This window comes from Vigna angularis, chromosome 8 (assembly GCF_016808095.1).
Source record: "Vigna angularis cultivar LongXiaoDou No.4 chromosome 8, ASM1680809v1, whole genome shotgun sequence".
In the NCBI taxonomy this organism is placed as follows: domain Eukaryota; kingdom Viridiplantae; phylum Streptophyta; class Magnoliopsida; order Fabales; family Fabaceae; genus Vigna; species Vigna angularis.
Window position 1 is genome coordinate 19,448,650 of NC_068977.1, and position 24,173 is coordinate 19,472,822.

Sequence of the window (24,173 nt, forward strand, 5' to 3'; positions counted from 1 at the left end):
TTCTCTTCAAGTTGGAAAAGTTGTTTTCTTCCGGTTCGTTTGTCGAAGGAAGATTTTCTGCTACACTATTCCGGTTTGTTTATCGAAGGAAAGTGCTCGCTGCTTGCTTCTGGTTCGTTTGTCGAAGGAAGGTTTTATCACTCTTATCTCATTCTTCATTTTGTAATTTGTAAAACTGTTTTTAGTGAAATCGTTAATCACTCTTTATAGTGATTAACAATTGGACGTAGAATCTTTTGATTCGAACCAAGATAAAAATCTATTGTGTGATTTTTTCTACTCTTTACACTCTTTACATTTTCTGCACATCAACAGTTTGATAAAACGTTTAAGAGAAAATTAAAGGAACCAAATTTTAAATTGACCGAACAAGTTCTTTGTTTTTAACAATTTGTATCGTACTCTGTGTTTTATTATTTCCGTTGCGTAAAATCGGTACCGATTGTTCCAACAATTTTTGACAAGAAAATTTGGTGCCCAATGTGGAACCTAAGTCCCGCATACCATAACACATGGTATTAACCAAAAGTCAAATTCAACCATCCACATTCTCCGCGCTAGAGATAGATCAGTGTCACCAATATCATCAAGAGTCATATGGAGAAGATTGTCCAAGAAAATGAATAACTCTATACTCAACCCCCATTGCCATTCCTAATTAAAACGGTAGCGTTTATTAGTTAAGATTTATTCTAATATGGTAAGTAAGCCAACACTAACACAATATTAAAATGACATTCCTCTAGTCTTAATTTGATTTAACTATTGTTTAGTAAATTATCTTCGTGTTATAAAATTTAAAACGTTATTAAAATATAAATGTGTGAAAAAAATTACTAATAATAATATATACATATTTCAATTATAAAAAGAAAAGGGATTTATGAAAGTTTCCTTGTGCATTTATTTAAAAAAAAGGTTTACTATTTTAGACCTCATTACAGATCATCGAACTCATTATCCAAATAAAAAAAATGGTTAAATATGTTTTTAGTCCCTTAACGATCAAGCAATTTTGGGTTTAGTCCCTGTTCGAAAGGTTTGTTCATTTTAGTCCTCTTAGTTTTGAAACTCTTCCAATTAGTCCTTAAAATTGGACGACGTTAACTTTTGTTTGATGTGGCAAACGACGAGCCTTTTTATTCTCCGCCACATTGCTTTTCTTTTTAGAAATCAGATTAAGTGATTGCCATGTTTTGGTTTATGAAATCAGATTAGCATTAGGGTTCTTAACCAAATTTTTGATGGAACTGGCTTAATTTAGAGGCTTTTGGTCATAAATTGAGAAGAAGTTTGGAGAAGATAAGGAAGCGTAAGTTATGGAGGAATCAGTTTTCATAAAAGGTTCAAGTGCTTTCATCAGCTCTTGATCATTGCAGGGGTCTAAGAAATCTGGCAGCACCATGCTACTGTTATTGTACATATCCATATTGTCGTCATGCTCTGTAATAGACAAGATAATATGAAACAAGTGAAAAATGTAAATGAAGAGAAGAACCTGTCTCAGTTCCAAAATAAGAGAACAAGGGATGTTGCTTTGCTTTCTTAAAGAAAATGAAAATAAAGAATGCTTCGAGTAGAATGTATCAAGTAGAATGCTTCGGGTAAAACTACTTTTCCCCAATTGAAAAAAAAAAGTAAGTTAATAACCCTAATGCTAATATGATTTCATAAATCAAAACATGGCAATCACTTAATCTGATTTCTAAAAAGAAAAGCAATGTGACAGAGAGTAAAAATGGAAGCTAGCATAAGACGTGGGTTCGTCGTTTGCCACATCAAACTAAAGTTAACGTCATCCAATTTTAAGGACTAATTATAATAGTTTCAAAACTAAGAGGACTAAAATGAACAAACCTTTTAAATATGGACTAAACCCAAAATCGCTTGATAGTTAAGGGACTAAAAACATATTTAACTCAAAAAAAAAATATTAGCATTAACATCTCTCTAAGGGTGTAACACCTACCATTGGCTCTGCTTAGCATGTCAAACTGCTCCACTTCCTCCCTTGATAAATACTCCATAAATAAATCCATTATAATATTAGCTCGGAGGATAACCATGAATAAGATGTTTAAAAGATAAATCTTTAGGAAAAGAGGAGTATAATTAATTAATGTCTCCATTGAATTGTGTTGGTTGGAAGAAGAGACTAATAACACTTATTTCTCACTTGTAGTATAGAAAAAAATATTTGGAACATTTGTTACAAGTGGGTGGAAGTGAGAAAGGTGCATCTTAATCTACTAAAAGCTTATTTTCAACAATTCTATTTATTGACCACAAATAGAAGTTATGGAAGAGTGTATAGATTTTAATTATGAGGAACAAATGGAATCATAGGAATAAAGTTGACTTTAGGCAAACGAAAATAAATGAAGAAGAAATAGTTATTTTGAGACAATTAAATGTTTGGATTAGGATGAAGTATAAAATTGGTTGTTATTTTTCCTCATTCAGATTTGAGTTTTTTGTCCAATTCAATACATTTATTTGGTCACTTAGAAAATATAACAGAACCACAAATAAAAGACTCAATATAAGCCAGAAAAATTCCCATTAATAAACATGATATATAAATCTAGAGTTATATATATATATATATTTTTTTTTTTTTCTTTGCTAATAAAACATAATAAAAACGTTAGTTCTAATACAAAAATTAGAAATCATACAATAACAAAATAATCTCTTATAATAAAAGTACTGAAAAAAAACAACACAACTTAATTAAAAATATATAAGAATCTGGTTTGAAACATAAAAAAGTACATAAAATATTTAAAACTTGAATATATATTTTATTTTTCTTCTTTTAAAATATTTTAAATGTTTATGAAATTAATAAATGTTTTTGTTGTTGTAAAATTTTATTTTTATGTGTAATTTTGTAATATTTTATATAACTATTTCACCAATTTTATTTAAAATTTATATAATTTTTAAAAAATATTTGACATTAAAAAAATAAGGATACGTTCTTTTCATAATTAACATTTATAAATATTATGTTTCTTTTATAGTGATTTTTATTTATTTTATAAAGTTAATTAATTTATTTTAAATTAGTAAAAGAACGAATATAAGTATAAATATGGAGATAAAGATGAAATAAAAACTTTATACCATAAGAATTAATTTTTATTATTTCGGAAATGTCTTAACACTAGTTTTTGAAACCATATTAAAAAATAAATTTTAATTCTAACTCGCTATTTCAACTGTGTTGTATCGTGTCATTTCACTTTATCTTCGATGAATGGCCAAGACACTATTATTCAATTAACACTTTTAATTGATATATATCGAATTATGTGTTAAATTAAGAGCATTATCAATATAAGACTACACAAACCAGATAACAAAATGAAATTATAAGTCTCATGCAAGTTCTCTCACTTTCCAGGGACAAAGTTGGTGGCGTAGGCCCAGGCGTTGTTGTTGACAGGGTCAGCAAGGTGATCAGCGAGGTTCTCCAAAGGTCCCTTGCCAGTGACAATGGCTTGAACGAAGAAACCAAACATGGAGAACATGGCCAATCTCCCATTCTTCAACTCTTTCACCTTCAATTCAGCAAAGGCCTCTGGGTCTTCAGCAAGGCCCAATGGGTCGAAGCTCCCACCCGGGTAGATTGGGTCAGTCACCTCACCCAAAGGCCCACCGGCAATGCGGTAACCCTCCACTGCACCCATTAATATCACCTGTGTGGCCCAGATGGCAAGGATACTCTGTGCATGGATCAAGCTTGGGTTGCCCAAGTAGTCAAGCCCATCCTCACTGAATATCTGAGACCCAGCCTTGAACCACACCGCCTCCCCGAACTTCACACCGTTCCGGGCCAACAGTTCAGGGAACACACACCCCAAAGCCCCCAACATCGCCCATCGAGAGTGGATCACTTCCAGTTCACGGTTCCGAGCAAATGTCTCCGGGTCAGCCGAAAGCCCGGCAGTGTCCCACCCATAGTCACCTGGGAATTCCCCCGTCAGGTAAGAAGGAGCCTCACCCGAGAATGGGCCCAGGTACTTCACACGGTCTGGGCCGTACCATGGGCTTCCAGAGGAAACCGACTTGGAGGCCGCCTTCCTCATCGAAATCCTTCCACCGGAGAGTTCCGAGGTGGAAGGAGACAGCTTTATGGCTTGACCAGCCAATGATGGCGAAGAGAGAGCCATGGTGGAAGCGGCCATTGCAATGTTGTAGAATGAAGCACTGAAAAAGCTTTGTAAGTGAATGGGGTGTTGTTGATGTATGGGTTTGCAGAGCCAATGATATATATAGCTTAAAGAAGAAAGGGTTGTTATCTTTGGGAGATCTATAGCTGAATTTCTATTGGTTTGGTGCATCCTTTTTGTCCACATGCTTCTTCTCATATCACTTGTAGATTTCTAACGGTTTGTTTTGGAAACCCTACAAAGAGAAGAAACATCTGATAAAATATGATTGAATAGGTATTGTATCCAGTAAGAAATTGCCATGTGTGATTTTGGATAGGCTGAGTGTAATGAATAGATATCTAAAGTTAGAAAATGGTAAAAGTATAAAGAAGCCAAACCAAGAGAGCAATTGACCCAACGGCACTGTTGAAATAAATAAATAAATTACAAGATAATAATAATATATTGGACTTTTATTTAACAATAACACACTCCATGTATGGTCTGAATTCAATTACCAGGGAGCCAAGTTCTAGTCTTGATTGTTTTTCATTTGTTGATTTTTGCTTTTTTTAAACGAATAAGAAAATCAAGAAAAGTAAGTTTTTAAAAATTTGTTTTTCGAAAAACTGTGTGTAAAGAATTAATATTAATATTTAAAGTTTTGTTTGAATATTAATAATAAAATGTAACAATTCAATATAGACAGATATTAAATGTGTTTTTTCATCGTATGTTTAATACAAATTATTATTAATGATTTACATAAAAAATTCTACAAATCAGAAATGAAGAAATATTTAAACTATTTTTAATTTACATAATTAATTAATTAAAAGAATGACATCTAATAAAATTTTTTTTAATAAAATCTATTAAGTTATTTATATAACATATGGAATAGCATGTAGATGAAAATATGTTTCATTTATTAATTAAACTTAATAATTTTATTAAGATCACATTATTCAAAATAATATTTATATTATTGAAAATTGTAATATTTTAGAACCTTCTATATATTTTGGTTATTTAAATAAAATATTAATTTAATTTCAATATATGGATACTTTTTAAAAATTTTAATAAATCGACCAAAATAGTTTTTTTTTATTTTTATAGTGTTAAATTATGGTTGAAAATATGAAATTTTATATAATAAAATTTTGTACATAAAAACAATAATTCAAAATGATTTTAAAATATATTAAATACCACTACTGGAAAATTGGGATTTACAGACGGCATTTTACCGAAGGCCTTAAGGCCCTCGGTACAGAGGTAATTACCGAAGGCTTATAAGCCGTCGGTAAGGACCTCATTAAGTTAAGTCAGAAATTAGGTTCGTCGTGCCCCAAAATCATTTTCATCAGCCTCGTCGTGTTGTGCGTATCCTCCCTCTCTTCACACGGTTGCCTTCGTTGGTTCACGGTCTGTCACTTTATCGGTGAGTAACCGGCGGTGGTTGGTCACGGTGGTCAGTGGTGCGTCCATCGGTGTTGGTTCACGGTGCGTGGTGGTTTTCGGGAGTCCGGGGCTAGGGTTCGTCCTAGGTTAGTTCTTTCGTTGAGGGGTGGTGGTGTGGAGGTTGAGGGACTTTGTCGGAGGTAAGTTCCACAGAACTTCATTGACACTGTCATGTTCATTTTGATAAAGCTTAGATAGTGTTGCTGCCTTCATCTACTTTTCATTAACTTCTTAGTATACGGTTGAAGGAACTTGGTTGAGGGCTGCGTTGGAGTGGCCGTTGTGGGGCGTTGCTGTCAAGGCTATCTCGGTTGAGGTAAGTTGTTCGTTTATAAATTGGTTATCAGTTAGAATGTTTCTGTGCTTGTTTGATTGAGAAGGATTGATTTGTAATTGGAATGAGGGGCAAGGTATTGGCATGCCAGTTAAAAAGTTTAAATAACCTTTAACCGTAGTATAGGAAAATCAAAGAAAACGAGGAATACAATTAAACATTATTCCTAAGTTTCAATTAATGTAAAAGTTAAACTGTGAGTGACAGAACTTTCCTCAAAAGTTCAATAAAAGAAGGATTAATTCAGTGAAATGGTTGTAACGATGAAATGAGAAAATGAGAAACTTACATTGGCACTTGAAGGGAGTGCCACTCATGACAACATCTTGCTAGTTCTGGACATGACTGTCACTTGAAGGGAGTGCCACTGTCTTTACATGTCACAGCACAGAAACGCTCAAGAATATTGTTTATGGCAAGAACAGCTGGATGGAGAGAATAGAGATGGGAAAGACTATAGTATCACCACCAGAAGGTTGGATATATTTGAGGGGTGGGATGGTGAGAAATAGTTAGGCAAAAAGGGGTTTTAGGAATTTTCCCATTGTTATATTCAATTTCTTTTGTTGAAATTTTCTCGAGAATTATGTTTATAGAGGTCAACCACTGGGAAAAAGAAGTATATATAGTCTAAAACATATAATTTCCAGTTTCTACAACATCATAGCAATATATATTAAATCACTTACTTATGTACTCTATAGACTGTTACCTTTTTATGAAAGCACCTCTCCTTTCTTTCTCTTCTCTTTTGGCGAAATTTAGTTAAGGCTGCTTCCCTTTGAGAAGTCTTGTTTTGATCTACTCTGTTGGCACTTCTACTTCCACTAGCATCGCCACTGCCACTATTCCCAGGGAGTCCATTGTTGCTTTCCATGTTTGTTCCTCCAGCATTAACTGCTGTGCTGCCCCCATTTTGGCCATTGCTTCCATTGTTGCTTCCTGAAACACTTCTATTGATACTGAGGTTCCCAACATTACATTCAACTAGCACTTCTACCACATTTGATGAACCACAATGTGGAGTAGCAGCAGTAGCCAATTTCTTTGCAGATTCAGCATCATGATCAGGTGGCAACTGGTGCATGTCATCAGTACAGTTATTGTTTTCATAATGGAGATGGAAGTTTGGAGTAGCAGAATCTGTATGTCTGTCTACTTTAGGTAGTGCCAGCATTGTTGCTGCTTTATCTTCAGTGTTATGTAATATGACTTGTTGAGATTTACAGACAAGTCTGGAGCAGCAGAATCTCTATGTCTGTTTTTCCCCCTCTAGAGAATTTTCATACAAGAGATGTTGGAGTGGCCTCTGTTGGAGGGTTATTAAGGGAGTTACATTCCAAGAAGTTATAAGTACTAAAAGATATAGCCTCCTATTTACTAAAAGAAGTTATAAGTAGTAAAAGAAGTTATAAGTACTAAAAGATATAGCCTCCTAGTTACATTCCTCTGTTGGAGTGCCCTCTGTTGGAGTGCCCTCTATTATCTATATAGCCTCCTATTTACTGCTATATAGATTACAAGCAAGGAGTTATAAGTACTAAAAGATACAATTATTATTATGCACAGTATTCTTCAAAATTAATTCTTAATATATGTGAGTTTTACAAAAGAAAAATTACTTATATTTGATTTTGATTATAAAAATGTTGTTTTTATTGAAAGTGTTGTTTTTTTCAGTCAGTTTGGTACCCATATATTTTAATATATTACTTTAACTAGCTTATGAAATAAATTGTTTTAGGTTCGTTATAGAGCATGACCTAACCATGTCACTTGGTAAGGGAATCACGGGAAGGATATCACAGTTGCATATCTCAATCATGAACCCATCTGGGTCATGAAAAAACAACTGATCCACTTTGATCCCGCCTTCTTCCACCGTTCCACGCGCGTATTCTATCTCCATTTCCTCAAGCTTCTTCTCCACTGCTCCCATGCTTTCAAACTGTTTTCATTCATCACAAAAACCAAACAAACCATGTCAGTTTCCTTTTGTTCAGTCATTTTGTCAAACACACTGTAATTAATTTCAAGTAATGCTATGAAACAAATTTCATTTCTCACTGAAACCTTGCCTGGAATGATATGTGATTATCTTTCGGATTAATTTCTTTCTTTCTTGGAATGTTGCTGGGGTCCTGTACTTGAAGCAAGTGAATTCCAATTCCATATCTGAATAGCCTGTACAACAATGACTAAGAAGGAACAGAGTGAGGAGAATTTACCCTAGAAGAAAATAACATAAAAAAGTTTGATTCATTTTTTTGACATTTTTGTTCAACTGTGTTGATGTGTCCCTTTCTAGCTAGGGTGAGACAGGAAGGATAATGAGAGTTTGTTTTCTTGGGATTCAAAAAATGAACCCACTATTCCTGCTTGGATATGGACACTCTGCCCTCTTAAATTATGATGTCAGGTTCTGCTGACATTCTTTTCCTATCAAACTGCAAAATATTTTGGTTTCATTTTAAACCGTGAATGCTATTGTTTCTTTAGGTTTTCGTACATATCAGTTCTTGGCTTGCATTTTTATCTCCATGTATCTTTCTTCCTTAAGGATTATTTAGCATGCTGGATTTAACAATCATCAACATTAATCACCTTGTTCTGTTGTTGGATACATATAATATGCTCAAAATTTGTTCAAAAGTGAATTATTTAATGTCATTTGATTAACATATTACTAATTTGCATTAACTTGTTCTGGTTTAACATCTGACTTTTTTTACTGATATAAATAGTTAGCATCCCTTCTTCCCAAACCCAATCCACAAGCTGCATGATACAAATGAATTGAATATGAAGAAAATAAATATAGATTTCAAAGACTGAAAGAATATAGTAATGCTGAGATGTTAAAAAAAATTCAATCATGGTGTTTGAAGATATATTATTCACACTGTGTTAACTTTCTTATTAAGAAGTTTTTAACAGCTCTATATATACACAAGGTGAGAATCTAGATGAGTTAATTTCATAATTATGTCTACTGAAAAAACTGTTAGCTAGCTGCTGAGATATATCTAGATGGTTATTGTTATTCCTTTTTGGATACTATTAGGTAATGCTTAAACTGTTGCTGTGGTTATTAAATTAATGGAACAAAATCTAATGAATAACCTTAAATACACTTCTATTTGATGTCTTAGGTGATTTTTTAAAGCAATTGTGGGCAGAAGTAGAGGAAGAGAGTCTACAAAGAAGACTTGATCAGGAAAGGATAAGAAAGGCGAAGGTATGGTAACCTAAACTGAAATTGCATGATTATATGTGATATGTTATTTTCATTCTTGTTTCATGAATTTGATGTTGTTATAAAATGTTGTGAATGTCCACTTTGAATGTTAAGTTATGTTGAATGGAGTTTATGATACTGTATACATTGAGTTTTGTCAAACTTTGTTTTGAATTGTTTGAATTTGATTGTCAAATATGTAAGAGTTTTTAGACTTAGAACCTACAACTAACGAGTCCTAATTAAGGTTGACGGTATACTGCCAACTAAGTTAGTGGCTGTAGCATAAAACTCTATTAGGCCAGTACAATTCCCTAAGAAAGAAAATAGAAACAAGCTACTACCAATGCTACACTTCTCTGGAACGTGTTTTACTTCTCATACTCAAGCAATGAGTTCATGTGCCCATAAGCAAAGATAATCTACTTCCTTATTCTTCTTGCGCGTGTGCTGGAACCAAGACGTGACACCACTCCTCTTTTTGAAAACACCAAGCTTTATCTAAAATGAAAGGTAAATCAGCACCTTTTCCATTCATCAAACCATTCTCCTATTACCGTGATGAACATTGCATGTGCTTCATTCTCTCCAAATTATCACCGTACACCTAAACCCATCTAATCAACAAGCACCTTGCTTAAATAAAGAACCATTCTCTTTTCTCCCATTCTTCCAGCAACCGTGGCACTTCAAACACCTAACACATACCACTTCAAACCTCATCATGTAACCATGCACACCACTTCACGTACATACTCCATCACTTCCACTCCAAAACAAACCAAAATGAATATTATATTCTAATGCAAAAGTTGATGGCTTGTTCACGGGTCCTAGGCCATTTCCTTCCAGCAAAATTCAATTGAAATGAAGTCCATTAAAATACTATAAAGTAATACACATTAAATCAACTAGTCATTCCAATTTGTGTGTGTGCTTTCTCGGTGCAGGTAAATGAAAAGAGAGCTCCACTTCCGTTTTCTTCACAAGACCGTGACACATAATGCCATCTAGATTCCACCTTCAATTTCTTTATTCATCACCACATGAGCTATATTTCTAAACAAACCTTTTTCTCATTTTTTATGCAAATGAATGTTCTTTTCAGCAAGCATGCCGTGACCACTTCTCTCACATTATATTTTATTCAAGCACACCTAAAGCCTTATCCCTTACTTAAACAAATATCATATCCCAATAATTATTGAACATGGCCGTGTAGTGACACTTGCTTAAGGAATAAAATACGATGCAACACATAAGCTAAACATTCCAATACAATTCATGGTGGAAATATCATACATAAAACACATTAACAGAGGAATAAACTACTTCAATCAATGTTTTCCAACGTGTAGAATAAGATTGGTTCAAGCATTAAGATACAACAACACCTATTGAAGCTAAGCTCCTTTCCCTTCCTTCTGGACACCGTCTGCAATGAAAGCTCAACCAGAAAATCTTCTCAGTGGCAGCCAAACGTCTTCTCCTGCACGTTGCCCTCCAACCAATTCAGTTATGGAACTCCAGCAGCAAAAACTTCCCAGTAGCTTTCTAAAACGTTCCCCAGAGAGTGTCTGTAACTAAGAGTAGCGTGTATCCGAGTGTGTACCCCCGCAGCCAACTTCCTTCCTTCTTTAAATGCTGAAAACCATCCCTTTCAAGTCTGGAATGCAAAACGTCCAAATGTCAATCCCCTCTTCACACCTTTTCATGTGTTGTCTCCTCTTTTAGCTTGCATCCACTTGGAGCTCCTTGTCCGTGAGTGTCTCTTTTCATAAATGTGGTTGTGTGTGTTTTTTTTACTGCACTGTGGTTTCTATATTAAAAAGGTTTCTATCCTCATTTGCACTACTTCTTCCAGCTGGGATTTACTGGGATTTACTTCTATCCCACTTTTAATTGCTTTGCCGTGACTTTGAAATGACTAATTGAACTTGTTTAAATGCTCACACTGCACTGAAATACAGTGATGCATGAAATCACTGTGACAGTTGCTCAAAAATGCAGAAAATGCATTAATCATTGATGCAGAATTAGAAAAACAACAGATTCAATGGTGGCTGGTTCAATGAAATGTACAAGAAACATCCTAATCAACTAGATCTAGTTGCTGAATAAGAACTAGGTGATTAATAATTGTCCTAAGACATGGCAAAGATGCAGCACGTTGGAAAGCTCATAAAATTCTGATACAATAGTAAAAACCAGATTGAAATCAACTCAACTACTGTTTTTTGCAGAATTGTGATTGATTGTAATGACTATCACTTCAGACATGCTTAATATGACATAAGAAACTTGTCTCAAGTTTTATATACAACAAAACTGGCAGAAACAGTGTGCACCACAGTAGACCAGAAACTCACTTTTACTCCATAATGTAAAATCAGAGTTGGATGAACTTAATCACATATTTTGAATGTCAGTGTGTATTACTGATTGTTAATACTTGAAACATATATGAAATCAACAAAAAAACTTGTTCCAAGCCTGAAAATCCAGAAATCTGAACTGAAACCTCAAAAGGTGTACTAGAAATGCACTAGAATGGTCAAATTTTGATCACTACACTAAACTAGCCTAAGAAACTTCAAACAAACTGTCCTAAGAAGTTTAGGATGGTAAAACAATGCTAATTAGAAATTCACACTAGAAAAACAACGTAGAACTCAAAATATGACACCCTAGAACCTAAAACTAGTTAGTAGAATACACTAAAAGTGGTCATAATGCATAGTGTATTAAACATTGAAACAACAACGAATCACAGTACTACACACTGATTGTCAGTAGATACTTTTATAGCTATATGATTGCCTAAATTATGTTAATATGTATTATATATCCATGCTTTTATAGATATTTGATTGCCTAAATTATGTTGATGTCCATATTGTATGTTCATGTATATTGTCTTTCATTTATGGTACTACACACATTCTCAATGCAATGAGAAGGGTAAAAATATTATAAACACTTAGAACCTACAAAATATTTGGAAGTACTCTAGACAAGAGAACTTCAGTAGTAATAAGTTGTCTCCTCCAACTTTAATACACAACCCCTTAGTGTGTCTAAGGCATTTCGATACGGAGGACTTCTCTTTGGATGCCCTAATTGAATGCCTATGACCATAGTGTTCAAATTGCCTTCCATGGTCGACTTGAGTAGTAATAGGTTTATTACTTATGTCACATGGAGTGTTGCTGTTTTGGCTAAGTTTTTATTTGTTTGGCTTGTCACAGAACATGGCCCATTTTGTCAACCATCGTGGATGGATGTACGACCGTTGTTATAGGGGAAGGAGAGGTTTGAAGGAATCTTTTGTCATCGGAGTTGAAGAGTTCGTGGAGACAGCCCGACGATATCAATATTATGCCCTTGATGGAGGGATTCGATGTCCATGCATCAAGTGCGAATGTACAAGGATTTTGAAAGATGAAGTCGTCAAAGTTCACCTTTACCAAAAAGGGTTCATGCCTAATTACACGGTTTGGACATTTCATGGTGAAGAAATTCCTTCAACCTCCACTGCAGCTGAAAAACGGCTTGCATCAGGTTCGAATACTGTTGTACATACATGTGAGATAGATCAATTTGCCTACATGCAAGAGATGGTCGACAATGCTCTTCGTCACCATGCTGAAGAAGCAGACGATAGTCATGATGAAGAGCCTCCAAATGAAACGACGCAGAGGTTTTACAATTTACTGACAGAGGCAAATCTACCTGTATTTGAAGGTTCATCTGAGTCAAAATTGTCAGTGTGCATTAGAGTCATGGCTGGGAAATCTAATTGGAACGTTCCCATTCAAGCAGTGGACTTCTATACAAAATTGATGTTAGATTTGACACCACCAAACAATATCATGCCGAAGAACTATTACCAGGACAAAAAATGTGTTTCAAAGTTGGGATTGGATGTCAAGAAGATTGATTGTTGTGTTAATGGATGTATGTTATTCTATGACAATGACAGTGGCAAAAATGATGCATTGTTGGTTGAATGCAAGTTTTGTGGCTCACCTCGATATCAGACAATGCATGCTGGACGGAGGCAAAAAAGACCAATTCCATTAAAGTCCATGTTCTACTTGCCTATAATTCCAAGATTACAAAGATTGTTTACTTCAATGCAAACATCAGTACACATGACATGGCATGATGGTAACAAAACTCCGGGATTTTTGCGTCATCCTTCTGATGGTGAAGCTTGGAAGCACTTCAATCGTAAACATCCATCCTTTGCTAGTGAACCACGTAACGTCAGACTTGGTCTATGCTCTGATGGGTTTACCCTGTACATTCAGGCGTCTGCATCACCGTATTCATGCTGGCCCGTGATAGTTACCCCATACAATCTACCACTTGAGATGTGTATGACAAAGCCTTACATGTTTTTATCGTGTATAATACCAGGTCCATCTAATCCCAAATCATTGATTGATGTGTACTTGGAGCCTTTGATTGATGATTTGAAGAAGTTATGGAATGGTGTTTGGACGTATGACGTTTCAAGGAGGCAAAATTTCCTTATGAGGGCAGCCTTGATGTGGACTATTAATGACTTCCCAGCGTACGGCATGTTATCTGGTTGGAGCACACATGGTCGATTAGCTTGTCCACATTGCATGGAACATACAAAGTCATTCCAATTGAGTCATGGCCGGAAAAGTAGTTTGTTTGACTGCCATCGACGGTTCTTGCCCATTGATCACCCCTTTAGAAGAAACAAAAAGGCATTTCGCAAAGGACAAGTTGAAACGGATATGCCCCCGCCAAAGTTGACTGGATCACACGTGTGGAGAAGAGTGAAAGACTATCCAAAAGTGACTGAATCTGGTCCGAATAGGCTAGAAGGGTTTGGGGAATGGCATAATTGGACTAAAAGAAGCATATTCTGGGAACTTCCCTATTGGAAGGACAACTTGCTAAGACACAACATCGATGTCATGCACACAGAAAAAAATTTCTTTGACAATGTCTTCAACACAGTTATGAATGTTAAAGGTAAGACAAAAGATAATGAGAAAGCAAGAAAAGATTTACCTTTGTATTGTGGACGAAAAGACTTAGAGTTGAAGGCACAAGGTAACGGCCGATTATTTAAACCAAAAGCAAATTACACCATGTCAAAAGACGAGACAAGAATAGTGTGTGGATGGATCAAGGAGCTTAGAATGCCAGATGGATATGCTTCTAACTTGTCCAGATGTGCCAATGTTCAGAACGGTACTATTCAAGGGTTGAAGAGTCATGATTGTCATGTATTCATGAGACTTTCATCCCTCTTGCGTTCAGTTGTTTGCCAATGCACGTGTTAAATCCACTGATAGAAATCAGTAACTTCTTTAAAGATTTGTGCTGCACGACACTAAAGGAAGATTCCCTTAAAAAGATGGATGAAAATATCCCGATTATTCTCTGCAAATTGGAAAGAATATTCCCTCCTGCATTCTTTGATTCAATGGAGCACATTCCAATTCATCTTGCATATGAAGCTTGGCTTGGGGGACCCGTGTAGTACAGGTGGATGTATCCCTTTGAAAGGTTTATGGGAGAATCCAAACGCTCAGTTAAAAATAAAGCTAGAGTGGAAGGCTCAATTTGTGCAGCTTACTTGCACAGAGAGACAACTTATTTTTGTTCACATTACTTCAAGAACTTCATGTTGTCCCCCACTCATGTCAGAAATGAAATGCAATGGCAAGTTGAACCACGTGAAGGTGCATTATCAGTTTTCCGACAATCAGGCCGTCACGCAGGGAAAGAATTCACTCATTGGTTAACTGATGCTGAATTCAACTCTGCTCATGTCCATGTCTTGATCAATTGCAATGAAGTAAAGCCGTACCTTGAGTATGTCATCATCCATCTCTAATCTATCAAACGGTTTAATTGTTATACACTAATGAATTTCATTTGTACCAGCTCATTTGTTGTGGCTGAGCAAGTCGTAGAAGGAAATACTTCTGCTAGAATACACTCAGAGTTTCCCCATTGGTTTAGAAATCAGGTCCGTAGTTTTCCCTACGTTTAGAGAAAGGTTAATTTGACTATTGCTTTTATAATTTTGTTAGTACCTTTGTAGGTTTTTAATCAGGCATTAACTCCCACAGTTCAAGAGTTAAGACATCTCTCCAATTGGCCAATGAGATGTGTCAAAGAATGGCACACTTACTTCATCAATGGTTACAAATTCCATACACATGAATGGTCTAAAGGAAAGAAAACATCAAATTGTGGTGTGTATGTCAAGGGCCTAACAGAGGGGTCTTATGATGATTTCTACGGCATCATTCATAAAATATATGAGTTAGAGTACAACAGCACTACTTCTCCAAACAGAGTGGTACTTTTTTATTGTGAATGGTTTGATCCTTCTAGAGCTGGTACTAGAGTCGATCCACGCTTTAATATTGTCGAACTGAACCAGAGATTAAGATATGGGCCTTTTGATCCTTTCATTCTACCATGTAATGTCAGACAGGTTTATTATGTGCCATATCCACCATTTCGCAATATTGACAAGCGTGGTTGGGCCGTAGCAATACAAACGAAGCCTAGAGGTCGCATAGACTCAAATGAAGTTGAGGAAGATGTAGCCTACCAACTTGACCAAATGTCACAATCACAAGAAATTATCGAAGTTGAACGTATAACCGCATTGGTCGACCTTGATGGTGATGGAGATGAATTAGAAGCAACAATACAAGGTGATGAAGAACAAGAGGAAGAAGAAGAAGAACAAGAAGAAGAAGAACAAGAAGAAGAAGATGATGATGATGATGACGATGAAGAAGAAGAACAAGAAGAAGAAGACGATGCTGAAGATGAAGATGAAGATGATGATGATGATGATGATGATGATGACGATGATTGAATGTTGAACATCTATTGTAGCAAATTGGACTATCATTTCATTACCATTATCTAAAATACCATCTTTAAGTTGTATGCAATTACTTATACATTGACTTTGAAAACAATTCATTTATTTATATTTTTTCGCTTTATTTGTAACCATTTGAATGCAGTAATGACAGGACAAGGTTCAAAGCGTCCTGATAAAGGAAAAGGGGTAGCAAGGCCTACAAAGAGGCAACGGCAGGCACCAAAGTATGTACTTAGGGTGCCTGCTAGACTACCTACCCCTGCTCCCGGTAGTTCATTATCTGTGGGGCCTCCTCCTACCCCTAGTATACAGACTCCTACACCAGCAGTAGACCCTACTCCTCCTCCTGCAGTACACCCTTCTACTACCACTGCAGTAGATCCTTCTCCTCCTCCTGCAGCACACCCTTCTACAACCCCTGCAGCAGACCCTCTTCCTTCTCCTATTATTGTCACCCCCACTCCTCCCCCTATTGTTATTACCCCCACTCCTCCCCCTATTGTTATTACCCCCACTCCTCTCCCTGACCCTACTTCTATACCTTCCTCATCTTCTGTACCTCCTTCTGAGACTGTCACACCACTTGGTGATCCAGATTCAAGTGGTGATGCTGAAGATCTTGACCCGCCCCTCCATGATCGACCATGGATTGAGCCCTATGGTAAAGGGTAAGTTTATAATCTGTTGCACTCATTTGATGTTTAAACCATATTGTAATTGAAATGAGTTTTGTTATTCAGGTTTATTCCATCTAGGGTTGCTTCCCAGGCCATCACACGTTCAATAAAGCAACAGTTTTTAACTCCATGGCCTACTTAGGGAGTAATACCTCATGACGACAGAAAGCCATTCTGGCAGCGCTTTCAGGTGAGCAATCTATTACACTAATGTCTGTCTTATTTTAGTATGTTTTGTAATCAATGTTTGTTCTCTTTAATGTTACAGATGAAGGTGCAGTGGAAACCTGAGCATGAAAGTCAGATACACAGAAATTTCCACATGAAAGCATCTCATCGACTGTCAGAGATGTTTAGGGATGCCCGCAATGTAGGACAGCGCCCTAACTGGCTGGGTGAACACATTTGGAACTCTTTACTGGCCCATTGGAATACAGTAGAGTTCCGTAATAAGTGTGCCAAAGCCCAGCGGAATAGAGCGTCTGAAAGGGGTGGCACCCTGCATACTGGTGGGTCGATCACCATTCATGAGCATGCCATTCGTATGGTATAATCTCATTACATAACTTTTTCTTTCATACATAAGTTATGTATATTCTATTTCATATGTACGCTTGTAATTCTTAATTATGTTACAGGCACAGGCCATAAACCACAACCTTTCCATATCACATTTTCTTCATCTTTCACTAATACATATCTCATTTAATCACCTCGTACAAAGATTCATGAGGATTTCAAATAACGAACGTTCAACCGAACTTAAACTAGGCCGAACGCATAGAGCGAGACCGAGAGACCTTCAACTTTGAGAATAGATTTAGACCAAGGGTTGACATCGGATTTTAAGAAAGATAGCGAGCGTAATAATATATTCCAAGAAACGAATGGGACGAACGTCGATTTCAACGTTGAGCCAGTTAGAGGAACCGACTCTTGAGGACTCTATCTGAACATCAAAAGACCAGACGAAGAACGATGACTCCAGAGTGAAACCAATGAATAATAATATTTCAAGGCACGAAGAATAATACTTAGAATTATCTCGTCGAAAGAAAACGAACGTTTGTGAATACTTAGTTTAGTTGAGTTTAGTATCAAAAATCTAAGTGACAGTCAAAGACTAGACACTATAGCGAGCGAACCCTAGAGGGCTTGAACGAACGCTCATATAAAGAATTTAGCTTAAGGAGATAGAACGAGTGACGGGTGTGAAACCAAACACTTGCTTAGGACGAACACTTGGTATAAAACCAGGTGCTACTAACAGATATAAAAGAAGATGGATAATTATGCCAAGACACTATTGAAGTATTATTTAAGAATACTAAAATATTTCATAGCAGGATATCAAGATAGAACTATGCTTGGCCGAACGCTCAAGCACAGAAGTTCGAAGTGTAGACGCTCGTCCTCCACTAGGATTCTTCCCAAATGAAAGAATCCACTACTAACCAAATTTACTATAAAACCGAACGGTTAAAGACCGTTCAGTAATGAACGTTACTTTCTTAGGGGAAATTTCTTATCAGAATTAATATTATTCAAATTCAGTTCTCAACATATAGTTTTCACACTTTTATACTTTCATACCAAAATCAATGTTCCATATCTCATGCCACCAAATCATAGAATTTTCATACATTTCATGCATCATAACATAGCACAATCATTTTTCATATCAAATCAAGTCAACGAACGTTTATGCAATACATAGACATATGAATTAAATTAATAAGCTTCCCTTACCTCTAAGGTGAACGATCGTCCTAGAGGCAGAAGTATGGTTGGTCTGACTAAAATCTCTCCTACCCTTACGTTCCACAACTCTTAAACTAATTAACAGCAAAACAACCAAAAGTGGATCAGACAAGATATCAGTATGCAACTGAGGCTTTGTTTGCATGTACTATTGAACGAACGACTAAGGACAAATGACTTACCAGGTTCAGAACTCAGAAATGTTCGGTTCAGAATGAAGCTTATGACGCCGGGAACGCTTCTACGGTCTCTGAAAGATGATCGGAGGAGTAAAAAGGTGAGTTTTGGTAGACAGAAGTTAGAGTTTTTAGTGAGAAGGAGGAGAAAATGAAAAGTTTCAAAGTTTGGGAAGGAGGGTGCATGCAGAGGAGAGTGGGACGAAAGTTTCAGAAACAATCATTTTCTTCCCACGTCCAAGCGAGCGTCCGCTCTACTGCCGACACCTGCCTTCCACTATCTGATTTCAGAATCCTAGTTAGTTGACACCTAGCGTCCGCGGAGAGGGTTTTGGGTGCGTTTTAAATAACTCTGACAGGAGTTTTGGGTGCATTTTTCCGAGGTCTGACAGTTACTATAAAAATCACAACGTTATTTGTGTGAATATATATATATATATATATATATATATATATATTGTTAATTAGAAACTAAAACTTTTCAGAACATGAATTCATCTATTTTTAAGAAGCTGAATATAAAAATAGTGAAATGATAGAGAATGACTTGTGAAGTTTTATAAACAAAAACTCAATTACAATTATTATTATATGATAACACTTGATGAGATGAAGTTTACATGCTAAATCAAATGTATAAAACAATCAAATGTATAAAACATTGACAACAAATCTCACATAATTATATTGTATTATAACTTACCTATCTTTCTACATGAACTGTGACAGCAATCACAATAACAAAACAATAATATTTTAAATTATGTTTAAATAAAATTTAATTAGTAATTTTATTTTATTTTTCTTTTAGAAATTTTCTTATTGTATCACGAATTTTTTTTTCCGCATTCCCATATTTTTAAAATGGCCTCTTTTGTTCTTAGTTGTGCTCGGTTGTGTCAATTTGGTCATTGGTTTTAAAAAAAGTGTCTATTTGCTCCTGACTTAGTAAATTTTGTGTCAATGTTATCCCTTCCGTTAAAAAACACTAACGGTGTTAATGAATTGATAATATGGCAGTATAAATTGGTAAGGTGTCAATTTTAAGTTGTCTGCGTGATGACGTGGTAAGCAATGAAAGGTCGAGGTGGATTTTACAGATTGAGTTTTAGAATTTGGGGAAGAATTGAGTTTGGACACAGGGTGTCGAGGTTCGCTGGTGCTCCTGTAAGATCTTCTCCATGCAGGACCACGCTGCTACTGCCATCGCCTGCAACAGCACCTTGATTGGGGGCCCGGCGGGGTTCTAACCTCATCATCGACGACGGTGGTGACGCCACCCTCCTCATCCACGAGGGTGTTAAGGCCGAGGAGCTCTATGAGAAAATCAACGCGTTCCCCGACCCCGCTTCCACTGGCAATGCCGAGTTCCAAATCGTGCTTACCATCATCAGAGATGGGTTGAAGACCGACCCCACCAAGTACCACAAGATGAAGGAGCATATTGTTGGGGTTTCTGAATAGACTACCACTAGTGTGAAAAGGCTGTATCAGATGCAGGCTAGTGGGACTCTTTTGTTCTCTGTTGTTAATGTCAATGACTCTATCACCAAGAGCAAGGTATTGTTTTTTTTATAGATTTGTTACTTTTCTAGTGTTTAGACGTTGAGCTCGATGTAGATCTATCTGTTTTAATGGATTTGTGGCATGGTGGCGTGTTGCGAGGTCATGGTGGCACTAGGAAAAGCTTCTGGGTCTCGCAATGGTGGCGGTGCGAGGGTTGTTTGATCTGCACGAATTGGGAGTTTGAAAATTGGGAATTTTTCTGGGTTTTTCTGGGTCTTAATTGCGATGAAGAAGATGATGTTGTTGGTGGTGATTTGGGTTGCGCGAGATTGATGATGGAGGGTAGGTTCGAACCTGGTTGTGCGATTTCCGGCATGGTGGTGACAACACGACATGGTTAATGGTGGTGGATGGGTTTCACGGTGTGGGTGGTTGAAGCATTGATGGTGAAAGACGATGTGGTGGTTGCAGGTTCTTTGCGGCATTGACGGTGTGGGTGGTGGCGGCACAGTTGGATACGATTTGGACTTCACTGTTGCGGCACGACAAGGTGGTGGTGGCAGATAGGGTTTGGCTGACAGTAGAAGAATTAGGGTTTTTGTTGTTTGGTGAAGGCAAAGCTGATGTGGCAAGAGGGAATAGGTGGCCCAAAGATTAAAAATAAAATTAAAAAGAAACTGCCATATCATCAATTCTTTAACACCGTTAGTGTTTTTTTAACGGAAGGGATAAGATTGACACAAAATTTACTAAGTCAGGACTAAGTAGACACTTTTTTAAAACCAAGGACCAAATTGACACAACCGAACACAACTGGGGACAAAAGAGGCTATTAAACCTTTTAAAATCTATTCATACTCCTGCTACAAATAATAGAAAAATATATTCTGTATAATATTTAAATATTTCAAATTACAAAACTTGCAATGCAAATTTATATTTTATTGTACAATTCATGATACAAAATAAAATTGAAAAGAAAATTATATTTATGTAAAGTTACATTTCAGATTATATAATTTATATTATAAATTTTAAAAATATCTAAAATATAAATTATATTCTGAATTCATTCATATTACACATTTCGTTATATTACATTTCACTATATTACACATTTCATTATATTACCAGCAATTTTTGATGCTGTGTTTAGTTTGGAAAGATGATTTGGGACGAGTGAGTGGATGAATTTGAAAGTAAATTTTTTTGTTGTTTATTTGAGTAGATTTGAAAGTGAATGAGAGTGAATTTGGAAGTAAAGTTAGTGAGAATTGGGATAGAATTTGACCGATGTGATAGATAAAAAAAAATGGTTTAATTAGTAAAAATTGAAGATTAACAAAATACCTTTAGTAGTAAAAGTAATATAAAATTGTAATTGTTAATATTATTATAATGGTAAAATTATTATAAGAAGAAGAAAAAATTAATTTTTAACATGAAAAAATTGTATTATTATTATTATTATTATAATTATTATTATTATTATTATTGTAAGAACCTAGAAATAGAATATTAGAGTAGATATGTGTATTAAAATAATGTGGCGAGCATTTCTATTTAAAAAAGTGAATTTTATAATATAAAGAGAAATTTCTAAAGCTCGATTCATTATCTAAATACACTCTATCTCTTTTAAACATTGTTTTCTAAAACACTGTTTCCTTCCGTTCCTCTGACTTCTCTCTACCATCTCTCACTTTTGGGGTGTCGGATTGACGATCAGGAGGTACCTAGACGATCACGGCGTCAAGGACTACGCATCTAACCGATCAATTGGGTGAATCGAGTGGGTAAGTGGTTATCCCTTTCTTGCACGTCTAAGGTTCTTGATCTTGCAAATTGGTTTTGTTTGCATGGATCAAGGTTCCTTTCTTCCAAATTCTAGCTCAATTTATGTTCTAAGGTTGTTTTTCCATCACCAATTGGTGATTTGTAGGGTTTTCTAGAGTTATCTTGCGGTGCAAGCAAGCTGTCGGGGTTTTTGTGGAGTGATGCAGTTGATCAGAGGTAAGGGGAGCTAGATTATTGTTTTAATTTGTAGTTTGGCATGTATGTGTGGTGAATTTTGTGTTATGGTACTGATTGAACTAAATTTAGGTTTTTGGTGTATATTGAGTTGTATGTAATTGGAATGCTTGATTGTGAAATTTGAGAAATGGTGGTTGTGAACTAAATTGAATGTTGTATGAAGCTGTAATTAATCATACTAGAAGTGGGTAATCTTTTATAAGAGTAATGATATAGAAAGTTAAGTGAACCATACTTGTTTTAAGTTAATTTGGAAGAAGTGAGGTAGTGAAAAAATGAGAACTAGGAGTTAAGGGCTCAATTGGTCTGTTGGGACAATTTGGGTAAGTCGAATGTGACTTGTTTGAGTCATCAAAATGGTCAAAAACATGTTCAAAGTGGTAAATTATGATTTGGGTCCCTAAGTTGATAAATTTGATGTTCTAGAGTATGAATTGATCCATAAACACTTTATATTGATGTTAGGAAGGTTTAGAATCACTTAGTCAAGTCTAGTTAGGTATATAACACAATCTAGGAGTGTTAGAAGTTGGGAAAAATGATAGAATTGGTAATTGGAGTTTGAGTTGCATAATTCTACAGATTTTGTTCTGAAGATTATGCAGACACGCTGTGCGAATGGATTCCAATAGCGAGTCACCCTAGCGAGATGTTCTCTGCTAGGGCATTCGCACAACGAATAGACGTGACGTGCGAATGGTTTGAGAGAGTTGCTCTCTGTTTGATGATCCGCATGGCGAATCGAGGCACTATGCGACTGGTTGGGGTCTAGGACTACTGCCAAATTTATTAGAATAGCGGATGGGTGCGCTCTATGAGTGTTTATGGAGTTTGAGCCACTGCCTAGTGCTCTCGCATAGCGATTTAGGGGCGCTATGCGAGGGGTTTGGGGTCTGATACAATTAGGAGTTTATTTGCATAACTAGTTTAATCGTTGTGCGAATGGTTATGAATGTAGGAGCTCAGTCTTGGGGGTTATCCTGAAACTCCAATGGTCTTTCATTCTCAATTAAAGAGGATTGATCTATGTTGTGAGGAGTAGTAGGAGGTTTTAGTATTGGGGGCTTCCAGTATGCTCCAAGGCGTGGTACAGAGTAACCTCGTGAGTGTGGTAGGGTGAAACCCATTGGCAATGACTTTGCAAAGCACTAGAAGCCACCATGAGTGCACAACCCGTCATAGCTCGACAATCATTCTAAGTCTGGATAGTCAAAGTTAGTGCAGTGTCATGTATGAAGAATTGATATGATGTGAATAAAGATGTATGATTGTATGAAACTTAGTTAATGAACATATGATTAATCTTTGTTTAAACTAGCTTACCCTGTAGTGTGCTTGTGTTTTGTATGTGTTGGTATTCTTTCTTCTACAATGATCATCCGATGGGTGTGAGCAGAGGGAGATGAGGTGCCTCTAGAGCAGGTGTTGGATGGAGGAGATGCTGTAGAGTAGTTAGTTTTAGTTTAACCTTGTAGATAGTTTTGAGTAACCTGTTGTGTATATAAAGTTTTAAATTTTATGGTTATTTTGGATGACTGTAAAGTTAATACTTTATTTACTAGTCTAACTGTTCTATCTTATTATTTTTGTGACTATTATTATATGGATTATGACTATATTTTGGGGATGTTACAATTATTATCATTATTATTATTATTACTATTACTATTAGTATTATTACTATTACTATTACTATTATTATTATTAAGTATAATCCACATTGAAGTTTATTGAAGTATTGGAATTAAACATGAATGATTGAAACCGAATACAAAGTATTATAACTAGATACAAGAGTTTGGAATCAGATACAAGTTACTTGGAATCAATTCCATCATCTATTTTACTTTTGCCTTATTTTGTAAGGGATAAAATGGGTTTTTCACCCATAATCAGTGCAAATCTCCTCCCATCAGTAGATA

At 35.9% G+C, this 24,173-nt stretch overlaps 3 protein-coding genes and 1 pseudogene across 3 annotated transcripts; 1 reads left to right on the forward strand and 3 right to left on the reverse strand.

Moving 5' to 3' along the window:
* Positions 1-1,234: 1,234 nt before the first annotated feature.
* LOC128193478 (uncharacterized) lies at positions 1,235-2,536 on the reverse strand. Its single transcript, XM_052866891.1, has 2 exons — positions 1,970-2,536; positions 1,235-1,443 (listed from the first exon to the last, which is right to left on the reverse strand). The coding sequence occupies exons 1-2, from the start codon at positions 2,127-2,129 to the stop codon at positions 1,256-1,258; spliced, it is 348 nt and encodes a 115-aa protein (XP_052722851.1). The 5' UTR covers positions 2,130-2,536; the 3' UTR covers positions 1,235-1,255.
* Positions 2,537-3,277: 741 nt separating this feature from the next.
* LOC108344684 (chlorophyll a-b binding protein of LHCII type 1) lies at positions 3,278-4,265 on the reverse strand. The gene has a single exon (XM_017583134.2). The coding sequence runs from the start codon at positions 4,191-4,193 to the stop codon at positions 3,399-3,401; it is 795 nt and encodes a 264-aa protein (XP_017438623.2). The 5' UTR covers positions 4,194-4,265; the 3' UTR covers positions 3,278-3,398.
* A 2,006-nt stretch (positions 4,266-6,271) lies between these two features.
* Positions 6,272-7,152, reverse strand: LOC128193593 (two-component response regulator-like APRR7). Its single transcript, XM_052867417.1, has 2 exons — positions 6,674-7,152; positions 6,272-6,332 (listed from the first exon to the last, which is right to left on the reverse strand). The coding sequence occupies exons 1-2, from the start codon at positions 7,136-7,138 to the stop codon at positions 6,291-6,293; spliced, it is 507 nt and encodes a 168-aa protein (XP_052723377.1). The 5' UTR covers positions 7,139-7,152; the 3' UTR covers positions 6,272-6,290.
* An 11,504-nt stretch (positions 7,153-18,656) lies between these two features.
* On the forward strand, positions 18,657-20,784 carry LOC128193741 (adenosylhomocysteinase-like; annotated as a pseudogene).
* The last annotated feature ends 3,389 nt before the right edge of the window (positions 20,785-24,173 follow it).

What these genes read in the sequence shown, in the direction of transcription:
- LOC128193478 (XM_052866891.1), bottom strand. Translation starts at nt 2,129, where the DNA reads ATGGAGACATTAATTAATTATACTCCTCTTTTCCTAAAGATTTATCTT. An exon ending in CATGCTAAGCAGAGCCAATG is followed by an intron (nt 1,444 to 1,969) that starts GTAGGTGTTACA and finishes TGTCTATTACAG; the next exon opens with AGCATGACGACAATATGGAT.
- LOC108344684 (XM_017583134.2), bottom strand. Translation starts at nt 4,193, where the DNA reads ATGGCCGCTTCCACCATGGCTCTCTCTTCGCCATCATTGGCTGGTCAA.
- LOC128193593 (XM_052867417.1), bottom strand. Translation starts at nt 7,138, where the DNA reads ATGCTGGCACTACCTAAAGTAGACAGACATACAGATTCTGCTACTCCA. An exon ending in AGAGGTGCTTTCATAAAAAG is followed by an intron (nt 6,333 to 6,673) that starts GTAACAGTCTAT and finishes TGACATGTAAAG; the next exon opens with ACAGTGGCACTCCCTTCAAG.